General features: G+C 47.8%; 1 protein-coding gene across 1 annotated transcript in view; it reads left to right on the forward strand.

Annotated features, from left to right (window-relative positions):
• LOC311246820 (myocyte-specific enhancer factor 2A-like) overlaps positions 1 to 17,995 on the forward strand; it is a gene marked incomplete at its 5' end in the record, with an annotated part of 71,120 nt that overhangs the window by 15,635 nt on the left and 37,490 nt on the right. Inside the window, 3 exons of the mRNA XM_084337066.1 lie at positions 8,103 to 8,237; positions 11,283 to 11,508; positions 12,933 to 12,992. Of these exons, the coding sequence (XP_084193192.1) occupies positions 8,103 to 8,237; positions 11,283 to 11,508; positions 12,933 to 12,992 (421 nt within the window). The remainder of the gene's footprint in view (positions 1 to 8,102; positions 8,238 to 11,282; positions 11,509 to 12,932; positions 12,993 to 17,995) is intronic.

Consider the following 17,995-nt stretch of genomic DNA (forward strand, 5'->3'; position numbering starts at 1 on the left):
AGGGAGCTCTGTGTGTCTGTGTGTGTGTGTGTGTGTGTGTGTGTGTGTGTGTGAGACAGAAGTCAGAGGAATAACGACTGTTATTCAATAGATTAAATTAGTTTAAGAATAAAAAAAATAAATACATTTTAAGAGAATCTCAAATACATTATTTTATTTAAGTGTAGGCTATAGTTAATGTTTTATTTTTTACAGTTTTTGTATTTTTCTGACATGGTAAATGGCTGCTTTTTTATATAGCGCTTTTATCCAAAGCGCTTTACAATTTGTTCCTTACATTTTACCCAATCACTCACACATTCACACAACGACGGCGCAGGCAACCATGCAAGGTGCCAACCTGCTCATCGGGAGCAGTTAGGGGTTAAGTGTCTTGCTCAAGGACACATCGACACGCTGCCCGGGAGGAGCGGGAATCGAACCGGGAACCTCCGGATTGCCAGACGACTGCTCTACCTCCCGAGCCACTGTCGCCCCTGACATGGGGGCTCAACAATAAATGACAATCAGAAATGTCAAGTTGCATGTTGTTATTCTAACCAGCTTAGTTCTGTTGCATTTCCAATTTATTTATTTAAATTATAAATTGATCAGGTATCGATAAGAGAATCGATAAAGAATCGAATCGATAAGCAGAATCGATAATGGAATCGTATCGATAAAATCCTATCAATTCCCATCCCTACTGCTACTGCTAATGCTAATGCTACTGCTGCTTCTTCTGCTAACGCTGATGTTGACGCTGGAATGTCTAATAATCCCCGCCGCGGGATTCCGCTTTTCCCTCCTCTTGCCACCTTCATTGATGAAGGTCAGTCGGTGGTGGGTGTGGGGGGGTTCGCTGAGCTCTATTTACCTTTTTTGCGGGTGAAGGGGCTGACGACGGGGTGCAGCCCGGGGGTACCTTGGCTAAGTAGCCAGGTAGCTTCTTTGTTGTGCCCAGGCGGGGATGAACGACGTTCCGCCCGGCCGTTGCTTGATAGCATGTCGGCTCGGAGGGTGGCAGTATGGACGGATGAGTGGTATACTGCTGCAGGATGGCATTTAGCGGCGGCCAGTGTTGTGGCTCAGCTGGCTACTTTCCTATCCAAGATGGCGTCGGGTTGTAGGTCTTTGAGTCCAACCGACACTATGAACGTGATTCATGTTTGTGGTGTTATAGAGATCTTGACTCAGTCGCAAGCTATAACTGCGGGGAGGATTCGGATGCTATCGACTTTGGTTGTTAGGCATCTTTGGTTGGAGCAGTCTCCTCTTGGGGAAGAGGATAGGTTTTCTCTCCTCACGACTCCTTTTTCCACAGATAGTCTTTTTGGGCGTTCTGTGGAGGCGCAGGCGGTTTTTGATTCGGGTCCTACACCGCCTCACGCTGTGCAGCCAGGGGTGGGAGCACGGTCTCGTCAACGACTGTGGCTAGATCCTCGACAGGCGGCCATGTTTCCCCCGCCAGTGGTGCCCTGGTTGGAGAATCGACAGGGTTTCGCAAGGCCGACAGTCTTGGCGGCCGAGGGATCGGCCATTTTTGGTGATTTCGGGGTTGGTAAACCACCCCGTCGTCATTTTGCCGCGAGCAGCCCGCTCCCCGTTCGGTCCTCTCTCTGGTATCCCCAGAAGCGGGGCTTTGAGCGTTCTCCTTTGGCTGCGGGCCGCGAACCTTCTTTGAAGCGTATGCGGCCCCATTCTTCGCTTCTCATGGAGACAGGGGCTGACACCCAGTTGATGGCTGAGCCTGGGTCTGTCCGTGAGAATGTTCCGTCGTCGCGTGGTTCCTACACCGCAGGTTGTGGGTGGGTGGAACCTGGTGTTGCAGCTGCCACTAGCTTCAGTGGTCAGCAGGGGGACTCGGTGCCTCTTCTGTTGAATGCTCAGCAGGGGTTACCCCGGCTTCGCCCTCGCCAGGCGGGGTATCGCGCTGTTGCCTCCCACTCCCGTCAAACCGGCAGTGGTCTGCAAAGGAGAGGCTGGCGTGATTTGAGTGGTAGTAATATCACTGCAGGGCTTCGGCGTGTAGGAGCCCATGGGGTCCTCAGGCCTTGCGTGTCTGGCTGCAGAACGGCTCCTCAGCGTGTGCTGGAGGGGTGTTCAGGGGGTGAGTGTGTGTCCACAAGTTTGATGACCGCTCCTCCCGTATCAAACCGGCCCTTTCTGTCGGGGTCCCCCCTTGGGTGCTTTGCATGACGGGGGGGACCGGGCCAATTATCTGCTGTTCCTTGCGGCCCAGCGTCAGTTGACGGCGGGGGCGCTGTGGGATTATATTCACATATGGCGACGGGAATGTCCCTTGAATCGGTGGATGAGGAGAACGTTAAAGGCGGGGCTGGTTTTGCAGTTTGCGCGGCCCCATCCTCCGTTCTCAGGTTTGGTGCCGACCCTATTGTCAGGGTCGGGCGCGGTGACAGCCCTGGCCGACGAGATTCGATCTCTGTTGGCGAAGCAGGCCGTCGTTGTGGTCCCGAGAGAGGACGCAATGTCAGGCGTCTACTCCCGTTATTTTCTGGTGCCCAAGAAAACTGGGGGGGTCAGACCTATACTGAATCTGTCCATGTTCAATCGGTTGATTGTAGTGAGACCATTCAGGATGTTGACCGTCCGACTCCTCCTGCTTGCTGTCAGGAGGGGGGACTGGTTCACCTCCATAGACCTGAAGGATGCGTATTTTCACATACCCATTTTCCCTCCTCACAGGAAGTTCCTACGGTTCCTGTTTCAGGGCGTAGCGTACGAGTACCACAGAATGCCGTTCGGTTATTCTCTGGCTCCCCGCACATTCACCAAGTGCGTGGCGGCTGCTCTGGGGCCTTTACGTCGTCGGGGGATACGAGTTTTGTTCTATCTCGACGACATTCTGCTCCTCAGCCGTTCAGAGGAGGTTGCCAGGTCTCATACTCGACTGGTGGTGGATTTCCTCACCAGCCTGGGTTTTGCTGTGAATTGGAAGAAGAGTACCCCTCTTCCCAGTCAACAGGTGGAGTACTTGGGCTTGACATTGAGGTCGAAGCCCATGCTTGCGACCCTCTCGGAGCAGCGTCGGGGGGATCTCCGTCACGCGCTCGGGGGTTTCCGTCTGGGAGGGACGGTTACGGCGCTGCAGGTGATGCGTCTGCTGGGCCTTATGTCGGCGGCCCACACGGTGGTTCCTCTTGGCCTCCTCTTTATGAGGCGGATACAGAGGTGGTTTCTCTCTTTGAGAATAGATCCGGTGTGGGGCAAAGGGAGACGGTTGACGGTTCCTTTGTCGATATGGGGGGATCTCGCCCACTGGGGGAGGCTGGGTATCCTCTCCGCTGGGGTCCCCATGGGCAGCAGAGGCTCCCACGTCACGGTTTTCACCGACGCCTCTCTCACAGGTTGGGGAGGGGCGTTTCGGACCCACGCAGTGGGGGGCAGCTGGACGGGTCATGCCGACCCAGCTGTCCTGCATATCAATGTGTTGGAGTTGAAGGCGGTCCTCCTGGTCCTCAAACGGCTCGGCCACCTGGTGGTAGGCCAGCATGTTTTGATCAGGACGGACAATGTGACGGCGGCGGCGTATATCAACAGGCAGGGTGGGACTCGTTCCGCCCGCCTGCTCCGGGTGGCGCGCGAACTGTTGCTATGGGCATCCCGCAGGCTGCGCAGTCTGCGGGCGCTCCACGTTCCTGGTACGGAAAATGTGGCGGCGGATGTAATGTCTCGGGGCGGTCCTCGTCACGACGAGTGGGAACTCCGCCCCGACATAGTCAGACAGATCTGGGATCGGTTCGGGGAGGCCTCGGTAGATCTGTTTGCGTGCCGACGTTCTCACAAGTGCCCCTTGTGGTTCTCGCTCAGTCGAGCGGATCATCCCCCCTTGGGGGTGGATGCCTTCTCGACCTTTCCGTGGCCGCCCGGTCTTCTGTACGCCTTCCCTCCTGTACAGCTGTTGAGTCAGCTGTTGGAGCGGATACGGAGGGAGCGCAGGACGGTGATCCTGGTCGCGCCGGACCGGGGCACGTCAGTGTGGTTCCCGGTCTTAATCCAGCTTCTGGTCGCTCCTCCTTGGGTCATTCCGTGGTCAGCGACGGCCCTCTCGCAGCACAACGGAGTGCTTGTCCAGCCTCCGGTGTTGGGTCAACGCCTGGTGGTGTGGCTGGTGGGAGGGTGAGTCTGGAGAGGATGGATCCCGCAGTGGTTGATACCATCCGGTGTGCGCATGCTCCCTCCACTGTCGCGGTTTACGCGGGCAGGTGGCGTGCGTTCCAAGAATGGTGTAAGGGGGGGGGCTGGGACCCAGTCTCCTGCCCCCTGGATGCTGTTCTGGGTTATCTCCAGTCTCTCCTTGATAGTCTGTCGGCTTCGACAGTGAGGGTATATGCAGCAGCTATATCCTCCTATCATGAGGGATTTGAGGGGGATGTCTTGTTCAGCCACCCTCTTGTGAAGCGTTTCCTGCTTGGCGCTCGACGCGTTAAGCCGGTGCAACGCTCCTTGGCTCCGACTTGGGATCTTCAATTGGTCCTCGGTCGGTTGTCCTTGGCCCCGTTTGAGCCGCTCGAGCAGGCGCCGTTGGGACGGCTGTCTTTCAAGACCGCGTTCCTACTGGCTGTCACTTCCGCTAAACGCGTGGGTGAGCTCTGTGCTCTCTCGGTACGTCCAGAGTGCCTGTCTTTTCGGACCGATTGCGGTGCCACTCTGCGACCTAATCCTGCTTTCGTGCCTAAGAATATCCGGAGTTCCTTCCGCTCCCGGGATATTGTGGTTCAGGCTTTTCGTCCTCCTCCTCACACTAGTGAGTTAGATGCGGGCCTTCACCTGTCATGTCCAGTCCGTGCTTTGGGGTTTTACCTCAGCCGTACTCAGGACTTCAGGGTTACCGACCAGCTTTTTGTCTGTTACGGTGGGGCTCGTGCTGGTAAGGCACTGTCGAAGCAGCGCCTGTCCCATTGGTTGTGCGAGGGTATTGCCCTCTGCTACACGTTGGCTGGGCAGGATCCCCCTGGGGGCGTCAGGGCGCACTCCACTCGTGGGGTGGCTGCCTCTGCCGCTCTCCTGGGTGGGGCCTCGGTGGAGGACATCTGTGCTGCAGCTTCATGGTCCTCTCCGGGCCCCTTTGTAAGGTTTTACCTCATGGACATGACCGGGGGTTCTGTCTCCCAGGCGGTTCTGGGGTCTGTGGCCTTTCCTGCTTCCCGTCCTTTGGTCGGGTAGCGGGAGTGTATGGGTATGGGCCGCAGTGTGTTGAGTCACACGTGGTTCCGCCTGTACGGTGTGTTCAAGGGGTTCTGGCTCCCTCTTGTTCGCATTCAGGTGGAGTTGACTGCGCCCCCCCTTCGTTAGGAAGGATGGGGTGACAGGGCTCCCCGCACCCCTTGATGTGGGCTTACGGGTCCTCAGGGGGTACATCTGTCGGGTCTCGCACCCGCTCTTCCCCATTATCTCGTAAGGCTCAGAGCGGGAGCGATGCCATACGAAATATAACGATAGGTTATGTAGATAACCTAGTTATATTAGTATTGGCTGAGCTCCCGCTCTGCGCGCCCTGAGTTCCCTCTTGAGGGATCTTTTCCTGGGACGGGTTTTTGGCGAGGAAGGGTGTGTCATGACCAGAGTCATGATTATATGGGTGGTGCCACCATAAGGGGCGGGGCCCCATACAGGTGGGGTGCATGTGTTTTTGTTCGTGGGAGATACATTAGGTATCACAGGCGATATAGAGTATCTCGTAAGGCTCAGAGCGGGAGCTCAGCCAATACTAATATAACTAGGTTATCTACATAACCTATCGTTAACCTTTCACTACCACACTACAGAAGGTTAACCTTTCACTACCACACTACAGAAGGTTAACCTTTCACTACCACACTGTAGTGTGGTAGTGAAAGGGTTAAGCCAAGAATCTGCCTTTTCAAATGTCCGTCTTAGTAACAATAAACAGCCTCTTCGTCTGTCATGTGAGCTTTTTGCCAAAGAGACCATATTCTTTATTCTTTATTTGGATCCTCATTAGCTTCCACAAAGTGGTCGCTAGACTTCCTGGGCTCCACAGAAAAAGGACAACAATAAAAACAAAACAATAATTAAAATCACACTGTATCAATAAAACAGAAAACTCAAATCAGGCCATCATAAAATAAGTGAAATAACTCTACATACGAAACGATAAACAATAATGACTTACAATGAAAACAAAAACAGCAATAACCACAATAACATCTATATGAGTCACCAATTTCTGTTTTAGTAACCTTTTCAAAGAAAATCGACTTTTGGTTTGTCTGGTGTTGATGCGGAGCATATTCCAGGCAGAGGAGGCTCTATATAGTATTATACTCATGACAAAAACCAGTATATACTCGTTTTTCACAAAGGAAGGTGTGGTGTATTATTCCAAATAACATTCTGCCTTTTAATTTAGCCTCCACAGTTAGCCATGATCAGTTGACAAATTCAGTTGACAAATTGAAATTGTAATTAATTTACCGATGAAAGAGCACTCATTCCCAATGCCTGGATCCAGCTCTATTAATAATCACTCACGTTTATTTTCTACTCATAACCACTTGAACATAGTAACAACATACATACTATTTTGAATGTTATACATGAATGAATGATCATTGCATTTATATACTGTAGCACTTTTCTAGACACTCAAAGCGCTTAAATTAAATGAGGGATTTCAAAGGTTTAGCCTTGCTGTCTGGGGATACCTTCTTGAATTCAGTAGCGATTGGATCATCCCCTGGACCTTGCTCATCCTAGTTTGTTTTGTTCCTGGCCACTCAGAGTAGTAAAGAGTTGCTTTACTCACCTTGATACTGTACATGGTCCAATCAGAGTGCTTGATACCTGAAAGATCTAAATAGCAGGTCCAATCAGAGTGTTTGACACCTGAAAGATCAAACTAGCAGGTCCAATCAAGAATGTTTAATACCTGGAAGATCAAACTAGCAGGTCCAATCAAGAGTGTTTAATACCTGAAAGATCAAACCAGCAGGTCCAATCAGAGTGCTTGATATCTGGCAGGTCCAGGGCTCAATGCATGAAAGATCAAACGGCAGAAGAAACACAAGCACATCACATGAATCTCTAAATTCAGATATGAGTGAACATTTAAATGAGAGCTTCATGGGGCTTCAGGGAATTCAGGCAAATAATATAATGCCCTCTTTTATGTATTGCCTCTCCTCACCCCCAGCCCCTTCAAACTGTGAAGAAAATTGTATTGAACCGGAGAGTGAATTGCCCTCAATTGAATGAAGCGATAGATTTGTTTTGGTCTTATAACAGCCCCTCAGACAGAAGTCAGGTCATCCAACAACAGGACTGGCTATGGAGCAAATACACTGAGGTCCACTGACTGAACGTTGCCTGCGGCCCTGAATCACTAGACTAGAACATAAATGTTGATGATGAAGAAGATGAATGTCTGACTAGAATGAAGTGGTTACTCATAAGCCATTTATTTCTTGTGATGTAACATGATGGGGAAATGATCTTATAAGCCTTGTGGTTTGTTGGACCTCCGCAGAAATCCACATCTGATCAGGTATATGACAAAGAGCCTTAGATGTTTCATGTTCCACCAAGGGCTTTTAGTTTAGTTTTTTTGTTGCAAAATCAACTCTGCCTCTCTTTGTTAACTACAACAAGCAATGCTGTTTGTTATTTAAGATGAGGTCGTACTCGGCACTGACAGATTTGTGTTCATTGTGCTGCTTTTATAAAGCCTCAAATGACTGCTTACAATATTTCATGAAAGCAAAGTGTTTCGTTTGTCTAAGATTTAAAAAGGTTTAAACTTTACAGCACTGACAAAGTTGAACAAAGTGCTGTACAAGTTCTCACAACATAAAAAAAAAAAAGGTTTCGAAGCTTCGAATTAAAATCGAATCTCGGCCCCGAAGCTTCGAATTCCAAAAAAAAATCGAAGGTCAGCCCTAGTTAAGAAGTCTGAAGAACGGCCATAATGACTTGTGGCAGTAGGCCAGGGAGGGCTTTTTGGTCACAGCTCTCGACACGGATGAGTTCCTTCGGTCCCGTCGAGGCTCTACAGTAAACAAGGAGACACACCGTCTTCTCCGTTTCCGAGTTTGTGAGTTTGACATCCTTGTTTTGTCTTGTCCGTCGATGTTTCACCACAGGCTCTTAACAAGAAGGAACACAGAGGCTGCGATAGTCCCGACACCGACCCCTCTTACATCCTAACCCCTCATACCGAAGAGAAATACAAGAAGATTAACGAAGAGTTCGACAACATGATGAGAAATCATAAACTCGTAAGTAGGCTACTCAAAGTGTTCTCCTCATGTGGATTCATGGCAAAATTGTTTCATGTTTTTTTCTTTTCCTTTATTTTCTTTAACGCTTTCATTACCACACTGCAAAGGGTTAACCATTTCACTACCACACTACAGAAGGTTAACCTTTCACTACCACACTACAGAAGGTTAACCTTTCACTACCACACTACAGACAGTTAACCTTTCACTACACCACTACAGAAGGTTAACCTTTCACTACCACACTACAGACGGTTAACCTTTCATTACCACACTACAGAAGGTTAACCTTTCACTACCACACTACAGAAGGTTAATCTTTCACTACCACACTACAGACGGTTAACCTTTCACTACCACACTACAGACTTAAAGGAAAACTCCAACATTTTGGGAAATTAGCTTATTTAACATCTTCCCTGGAGTTAGACAAGAAGATACATACCTTTTTTGTCTCTGTGCGTGCATTTAGCTTTGGGAACAGTCGCTCCGTTAGCATAGCTTAGCTTCATCACTGGAAGTGAGGCAGGACAGTAGCCTGACGTTCCCTACAGGTTTGTTGATATTCTCATTCCTTCAAAGGATCCGAACCGATTGAAGTTCATGGATACCATGACTTAAAATCCTCTTACCTTGACGATTAAAAGCCTCCCCAATTTAGAAAACAGTAATCCAATGGCTGGTATTGATAATATACTACTAACTACTGGATGCTCTGAGCTAACCGGAGCTAACACAGAACAGGATAGTAAAGCAAATATAATGACTTCCTTTCTGGGGTTTTCAAAATAAAAGTGCGACGTTTATAGCAGCGGAAAACATTTATTTTGTACATTATCGAACGTTAACACGAACCTAAACTAACTTTAGGTTAGTTGTAACGTTAGTTTAGGTTCGTGTTAAGGTATGTATCTTCTTGTCTAACTCCAGGGAAGATGTTAAATAAGCGAATTTCCCAAAATGTTGGAGTTTTCCTTTAACCTTTCACTACCACACTACAGACGGCTAACCTTTCACTACCACACTACAGACGGCTAACCGCCTTTAGTGTGGTAGTGAAAGGGTTAATGTTTTTTGCTTTTTTTTTTTTTTAATGCAAGATGACACTTAGAGCAGCACTATGGGACTTCTTCTTTAGCAAGCTAAATCAGTTGGGCTGATTTGAAACAAGAAGGAAACTCTCCTAACACTGGCATGACCAGTGCTGTGAAATCCATAAAACTCTCTCTTGAAGAGCATAACGACACACAATCAAAAAAAATCCTTGCTTGAAGAAATTACTTTTTCATAGCAGTTTTCTCTTACCAGCCATGTTTAAACAAGCTGTGGTTTAACAAGGTGTGGTCACCTCTCACGGTCACAGGATGCCAATATTCCATAGTGCAGCTTTAATAAAAAATTGCCATGTCCTTAGTCATGTGTTTTGTGTTTAGTCACAGTCCTGACAAAATGACAAACCTATTTTACCAAAGGAAATTAGCTACTACAGTAGGTCAGCCTTTATCAGAACTGAAATATCTACTGGTATACTATCCTTACTGTGCATAACCTCAAAATCACTTGATTCAGTTTTCTTGTTACAGCAGTCAGCTTTTATTCATATATATCTACTATGCTTTTCCATGATGCTGAACTAGCTTGGTGTACAAACGTGACCTAATTTCCTTGAGGTAAAATGTTATGTCAAATGTCTACCAGTCTTCTTTGTTCACTTTTTTTTTATATATATTTTTTTATCTCAGGCTTAACTTGAATTAATTTGTTTGAATGGAACACATGACGGTGGCCATCACTGTGTGGCCGGCTGAACGGGTGTTGTCTAACGGCGCTTTCACATATAGTTTTGGTGGACTCGGTGCAGACTCGGTGCGGTTCGGTGGGTGAAGTTGCAACATTGTTGCATTCTTCATTTGGTTCGTCTGCATTCACATTGCAATTTGTCAAGCGCACTAAACTTTCTGAACAATGTCACGCGGTCGAAAAGGGCGCTCGTCTATTAGGGGTGGGAATCACCAGTTTCATCATGATACGATACGATATCGATTCTTTGGACAACGATACGATATTTGCCGATATCACAAAGTCTCTCACGATACAATACGATACGATTAGATTCAGGTGCCTGCGATCGATATGAGATGATATCATATGCCCATTTAACACAATCAGTTATGCGACTCGCCACAGGATTTTCAAAATAAGAGTATCGATATGAATCGATCTTATTACATCGCATCGATCCGATTCGATCGTTGATAATTACATCGATGTATCGATCTGGATCGATGTATCGTCCCACCCCTATCGTCTATTGGACACAATAGAGTGGAAATGTGTGTGTGTGACTGCGAGCCCTAACATGTGTGCGCGCGCGTGCGCGTGTGTGTCTGACTCCAGATCAGCGGAGGCGGCACAATTTTCAGTCGGTGGTAGGGTGACCAGGTGTCCCACTTTTGGTTGTACTGTCCCACCATTTGACCGAATGTCCTGCGTCCCGCATATTGAGAGGATGTCCCTCTTTTCGAAGCAAAAAAAAAACATGGGTCTAAAAGCCCCTCCCTACAGTAAACGTAGCAACCCGCCTCTTGTCCACACACATTGCTCTGCTCGTGACGCTACCTCATATCGCAGATCTGATTGGTTAGGTAGTAATTTAGCGCTCTGCTCGTGAGAGTCGTGACTCATTTCCTATATTTGGTCCGATGAAGCGAACCGAGACCTACGTTTTCAGGCGGACCAGAGTTCGCGTGTTTTTGTCCGCACCAGAGTTCGACTGAGCATTCACACCACCCCAAAAAAGCGAACTATCCGAGAAAACGAACTCTGGTCCGATAGTCGGGACCAAACAGCTCTGATGTGAAAGCACCCTAATTTGGGGTTTTGTCATGTTAGTCACATGTCATGTCAACTATTATTGTGATCAGCATTCAATGACGCTAATTTGAAATCACTTGCGATTGCCTCTGTTATTCTGCTATTGACCAACGTCATAATGTATAGTTCTATAATTGATATCAAGTTCAATTGTGTTCTCCCCTCCAGCCCGCGGGCCTGCCCCAGCAGAACTTCATGCACGTTGGCTTGCCCGTGTCCAGCCCCGGCGGCCTGGCCTACAGTCCCGGGGGCTCACTCAGCTCCCAGCAGGCCTCTCAGGCTCTGGCTGCAGCCACAGCGGCCCTCGCCGACAGCGGGATGCTCTCCGCGCCACACGCACACCTCCAGAGGAACCTGGCCTCACCGCAGCGGCCTACGAGCGCTGGGAGCACAGGTGAGTTTGTGTACCGTATGATTGTGTGTGTGTGTGTGTGTACCATATAATTGTGTGTGTGTACCGTATGATTGTGTGTGTGTGTGTACCATATGATTGTGTGTGTGTACCGTATGATTGTGTGTGTGTGTACAGTATGATTGTGTGTGTGTGTAACGTGTGCTTGTGTGTGTGTGTACCGTATGATTGTGTGTGTGTGTACCGTATGATTGTGTGTGTGTGTACCGTATGATTGTGTGTGTGTGTACAGTATGATTGTGTGTGTGTGTAACGTGTGCTTGTGTGTGTGTGTACCGTATGATTGTGTGTGTGTGTACTGTATGAGTATGTGTTTGTTTTTGTGTGTGTACCGCATGATTTTGTGCTTGTGTGTGTTTACCGCATGATTGTGTGTGTGTAGGTACTGTATGATTGTGTGTGTGTGTACCGCATGATTGTGTGTTTGTGTGTGTGTACCATATGATTGTGTGTTTGTGTGTGTGTAACGTATGATTGTGTGTGTGTGTACTGTATGATTGTGCGTGTGTGTGTACCGCATGATTGTGTGTTTGTGTGTGTGTACCATATGATTGTGTGTTTGTGTGTGTGTACCGTATGATTGTGTGTGTGTACTGTATGATTGTGCGTGTGTGTGTACCGCATGATTGTGTGTTTGTGTGTGTGTACCATATGATTGTGTGTTTGTGTGTGTGTGTACCGTATGATTGTGTGTGTGTGTACTGTATGATTGTGCGTGTGTGTGTACCGCATGATTGTGTGTTTGTGTGTGTGTACCATATGATTGTGTGTTTGTGTGTGTGTGTACCGTATGATTGTGTGTGTGTGTACTGTATGATTGTGCGTCGTGTGTGTGTACCGCATAATTGTGTGTTTGTGTGTGTGTACCGTATGATTGTGTGTGTATACAGTATGATTGTGTGTTTGTGTGTGTGTGTACCGTATGATTGTGTGTGTGTGTGTGTGTGTGTGTGTACCGTATGATTATGTGTTTGTGTGTGTGTGTGTGTGTGTGTGTACCGTATGATTGTGTGTGTGTGTGTGTGTGTGTGTGTGTACCGTATGATTATGTGTTTGTGTGTGTGTGTGTGTGTGTGTGTGTACCGTATGATTGTGTGTGTGTGTGTGTGTGTGTGTGTGTGTGTACCGTATGATTGTGTGTTTGTGTCTGTCTGTCGTGCATTATTGCTCAGTTTCTCATACGATGATTTGACCAACCAAAGATTAAAAAAAACAAAACAATGAAGGCCGAAACCCCGCCTCCAGCCCTGCTGTAGTATTAGGGGGGGGGGGGGGGGTTCCCCAGAAGCTGTACGGAGCTGGGTCTAATGAAGCGTGCCATGTTATCCTGATCCAACTGTTCCGCCCCATATGGGTGGGCCGGGGCCTGCAGATGGCTCATCCTCTCCCTCTCTGCCTCCCCTCAGGTGGCATGCAGAGCAGCAGCGAGCTGGCAGTGCCCAACGGATCTGGCACCGGCCCAGTGGGTAAGGCCCTTAGGAGGACTCGGCCACGCACACACACACACGCACACATACACGCACACACACACTCACACACACACACACACACACGCACGCACACACACACGCACACACACACACACACACACACACACACGCACGCGCACACACACGCGCGCACACAAACACACGCACACACACACACACACGCACACTCAAACACACACACACACACACACACTCAAACACACGCACACACGCACGCGCACACACACGCGCACACTCAAACACACACGCGCACACACATGGAGGATCGCTGTATGAATTAATCTTTACGAATCAGAATCACTTTATTCACCAAATACAATCAATGTACAGGAATTTGCGTTGGTGGTTTTGTTTCAGAGAAATATCGACAACACAGTACGGTATATACTGACACAGTCATACCATATACAGTAGACTATACACGCTACATACATACAGAGTAATAATAATCATCACCGAGGAGCTTCACACCGCATCTGATTCAGTTGTGCTCTCTAAATTGAGGATTTAAAAAAGAGGACCCCCCCCCCTTGTGCAACGTTAGCAGCGGTTGTGAATGTGGTCCCCCTGTCACCGACGTGCACAGCAGCACCGTTGTGCACGAGGAGCAGTTGATAGGAGTTGATGTGTTGGAGTGAGAAGTGAGCAGCTGCTGCTATAGCAGCCATACTGTTGTCCTCACAGAGCCGCTCGCTCGCACGCCACCAAGGACTCCTCCAAGGTCGCATTACCAACTGTTCCATCCTGGCACACACCAGCGCTAGCCGGGGTCAGCTTTCTAATGGCCCACCGTGTCTGTCTGTGTGTGTGTGTGTGTGTGTGTGTGTGTGTGTGTGTGTGTGTGTGTGTGTGTGTGTGTGTGTGTGTGTGTAGGTGTGTGTGTGTGTGTGTGTGTGTGTGTGTGTGTGTGTGTGTGTGTGTGTGTGTGTGTGTGTGTGTGTGTGTGTGTGTGTGTGTGTGTGTGTGTGTATCCTGTATGTACTGTATGTGTGTGTGTGTTAGAGCTGTCCCCGAAGCCTGTTTTGGGGCTTCAAACTTCGTCAGGGTTTTTCGAACGGATTTTAATCATTCAAAAAAAGATGATAAATGTTTTATAAAAAAAATTATGACGAGTCATATACTATAATAGTATAATACTATAATATTAGTGTAGCTTAATCTTTATATGCAACTGTGAAGAGAAAAAACCGATTGGTTTAAAGAGAATGAATAGACACATAAAAAATATATATATTAAAAAAGAAAATAATAATAATAATGAATAAAAAAATATATGGCGGCTAAGTGGCGCAGTGGGCAAGGCGCTCGCCACTAACGCAGGAGATGCTGGGTTAGAGCCCAGCTCTCGGCGTTGCTTCCGGCTTGGCTGGTCGTTCATACTAACACAATTGGCAGTATTAGGGGGTGGGAAAGCCGGTGGGTGGGGATTGGACGTTGTGGACAGCGACTCCTACAGGTCGGTTGGTGCGCCTGTACAGCAGAATCAGGAAGTATCGGGGGCAGCGTGGGCCTCCCACGCGCTACTCCTCGCCGCTGAGAGATCGTGCTGTGCAGGTGAAAAGATGCGACGGCTGCCTCCTCGTGTACCGGAGGGGACACGTGATGCAAGGCTTCTATCCTCACTACAGCCGACCAGTGGGAGGCATAATCTAGCAACGTTCGAGACAGGGGAGGGTAGAATTGGATAATACGAAATTGGGATGGGAGAAAAATAGAAAATGGGGAGAAAAAGTAGATAAAAAAAAAAGAATATATATATATATATTTAATTTGAATGTTGATTTAGAATTCAAATGCCAACGTAACGAACGAAGGTCCGAACGTTCAGGCTCAGTGTGTGTATATTCTGTTTGCACACTGTGCGTGTGTGTGTGTGTGTGTGTGTGTGTGTGTATATTCTGTATGTACTGTATGTGTGTGTGTATATTCTGTATGTACTGTATGTGTGTGTGTATATTCTGTATTTACTGTGTGTGTGTGTGTATATTCTGTATGTACTGTATGTGTGTGTGTATATTCTGTATTTACTGTGTGTGTGTGTGTATATTCTGTATGTACTGTATGTGTGTGTGTATATTCTGTATTTACTGTGTGTGTGTGCGTGGGTGTGTGTGTGCGTGCGTGCTCCATACATTTGTCAGATGTCTGCTCGCACCCTCTCAAAGTCTACGGTTACTTTTCCATTCATTTGAGTTGGAGTCCAACCGCCTCGCCCTCTTTTCGTGCTCTGGCCTATTTTCGGCAAATGAATCCCACACGCCAACAGCGCACGCCAGCAGCGCACGGCCATTACACAGTCATTCGCATCATTCTCCGGAACATTCTCCGGAACGCTCTCTTCTTGTCAGCGCCGCGGCTCGCTACCAGTAAACACCTGTGCGGCGATGATGCGGACAGGTGCACCTGTTCGTGTCACTTCCACTTCACTCCTTGTATGGGCGGGCGTGAAGGAGGGAGTCTGCCCTGTGTTGTTGCCCCACCGGGGGGCTGTTGGGAGGCATGCTGGTCACGTCAGGCTCCTCGAGGGGGGGTGTACACAGTGGCCCTGACAGCGCGGGGGTCGCCATGGCTGCTATGTGTAATGTGACGGAGAGAGGGTGGCAGGTGCAGGGTGAGCTGGCAGGTCCCCGGAGGCCTCAGTTCCGTCTGCGTTTGACCGTCAGACGTCACCTATTCCCGGGTCAAACATGTTCCATTCCTGTGTGGCGCGATGAGTTAAAGGACCTAGTTCGACAATGACGTCGGTTAGCTAACAAAAAAACGAATGGGGATTTTGTTATTTTCATCTGCTATTGCAATGGTTGTTTGGTCAATTAAGAGACAAGGCTTAGAAATTATATTAATCTATAGATTTTTTACAATTGTTACAACAATTGTTCTAATTTAGATTGTGTATTGTATATAATGTATATTGTATATTCCTCTTTACTTACTTTTTTACTTACTTTTTTTTACTGTATGAAGCACACTCTCAGGGACTCATACAGAACCAAGCATTTCACCGTAAAGTACATGTATTTTATTGTGACAATTAATAAACAAACTTGAAACTTGAATTTGGCACTTTACAAAAGTCGTATTCATTCAATATAGCTTGTTTTGAATGAGAACAGGGGGTGTTTACATCCCTCTCATGCGACAGCTCTGCATTCTGGTTTTTCTTTTTTATTAGGATATAATATATTTTGAACTGGTCTCAACACAAGTAGCATGCCTGTCTGTCTCCTCCAAATCACCAAAGCCAATAGACCTGTCTCAAACCCTGCCCCTTTTCTTGATCCTCCAATCACAGCTGTCGCTTACCTCTGACTTCCTCGTACGAGGAAGTCAGAGGTAAGCGACAGCTGTGATTGGAGGATCAAGAAAAGAGGGCAGGGTTTTGAGACAGGTCCATAGCAAAACACGACTCATGTCAGTAACTGAAATATCAGTTACTGACATTAGTCAAATCGGTTGCACTCCATTCGCACAGCTTGTAATGCGTCACCTTCCTTTATGCAACATCTTTACTACATGAAGGACATTGTGATGTTAATTCAGCCCTGATGTTCCAAACTATGTACATACCCAGGGGCGTAGCTGGGGGGGGGTAGCTTAGGATGATTCCAAGGGCCCAGCACTGGGGAGGGGCCCAAAAAAAAAAAAAAATTTTTTTTTTTACTAGACATCACTCAGGTGTATTATTGATGCTCTCATTGATACTATGTTTGTTTCTGAAGTGTGTGTGTGTGTGTGTGTGTGAGATATATATAGAGAGAGGGGGGGCTTTGGTAGACTATTGCATTGGTCCATTCATTGAAGATGAACGCAATGCGACATCCTTTACTAGGCTCACCCACCAACAGTGCAGGTGCTGAACTGCTGATCCGAATGTATAGGTAAAAACCATATTATGCGTTTTCATCAAAAAAAAAAGGCCAAAAAAAATTCCCCTCGCGCGCTGCCGCGCGCTCGCATTCACTGGGGGCTGACAAATACATTCTTTCATGGGGCCCAGAATCTGGAGCTACACCCCTGTACATACCAGTTGACCTCGCAGTGCACTTTTCTGCTCTCATCTTCATCTCAGGCTGAATCAGACAGACAGGATGCAGGCCGACAGTCCCTAGATCCCGGTGTCCGACTCCCACCCATCATACTGCTGCACTGCAAAGCCCACAATGCCCCAGGGCACCGGACTACACACATTTTGTATCCACCTTCATCTTGTGAATTTACCTGCCATAACCCCCGCCCCTCACAGACTTCATCACATGCTCTCTTCTCTTGTGCGGTTTTCTCTCTCTCTCTCTCTCTCTCTCTCTCTCTCTCTCTCTCTCTCTCTCTCTCTCTCTCTCTCTCTCTCTCTCTCTCTCTCTCTCTCTCACACACACACACAAGCTTTCAACAGGGAAATGCTCTTATGGAGGTTTCTTTGTGAGCGCCCTGAGAAGCATCTAGATGAGCTGCCTGTGGCCCACAAGCTGCTCTGATTGAATGATGGATTGAGCTAAGTGAGCTGTCAGAGCAGGTGGCGATATGTGTGAGGAAGAGTGTCTCGGAGTAAAGCTGAGTTAACCATAACTCTAACTATAGTCATAGTTAGATAGCGGTGAGAGCATTCGCCCCCATGTTGGTTCGACTCCTGGTTGGACTTTTGCCGATACAATATGTAAATATATCACTCATGGCTATAACATAATGTTCATTGTGTACCTTTTTTCCTGTGGCCAATTAGTACTTTATTTGATGTTTTCTGGTGAGACTGTGTAGACTGTGCATGGAGGGCTGTGTAGACCACTGTTATTTGGTTATTTAACATAGTTTGTTACAGGATACATGACTGAGCTCACATGTTCCTGTTTGGAAACCTCTTGCATAATGCCTCCTTTTAACCCTTTCACTACCACACTACAGACGTGACTGGTTAACCTTCTGTAGTGTGGTAGTGAAAGGGTTAACCTTATGTAGTGTGGTAGTGGAAGGGTTAATGTTCTGTA

Source organism: Notolepis coatsorum, assembly GCF_963971535.1.
Source record: "Notolepis coatsorum genome assembly, chromosome: 20".
NCBI lineage: Eukaryota > Metazoa > Chordata > Actinopteri > Aulopiformes > Paralepididae > Notolepis > Notolepis coatsorum.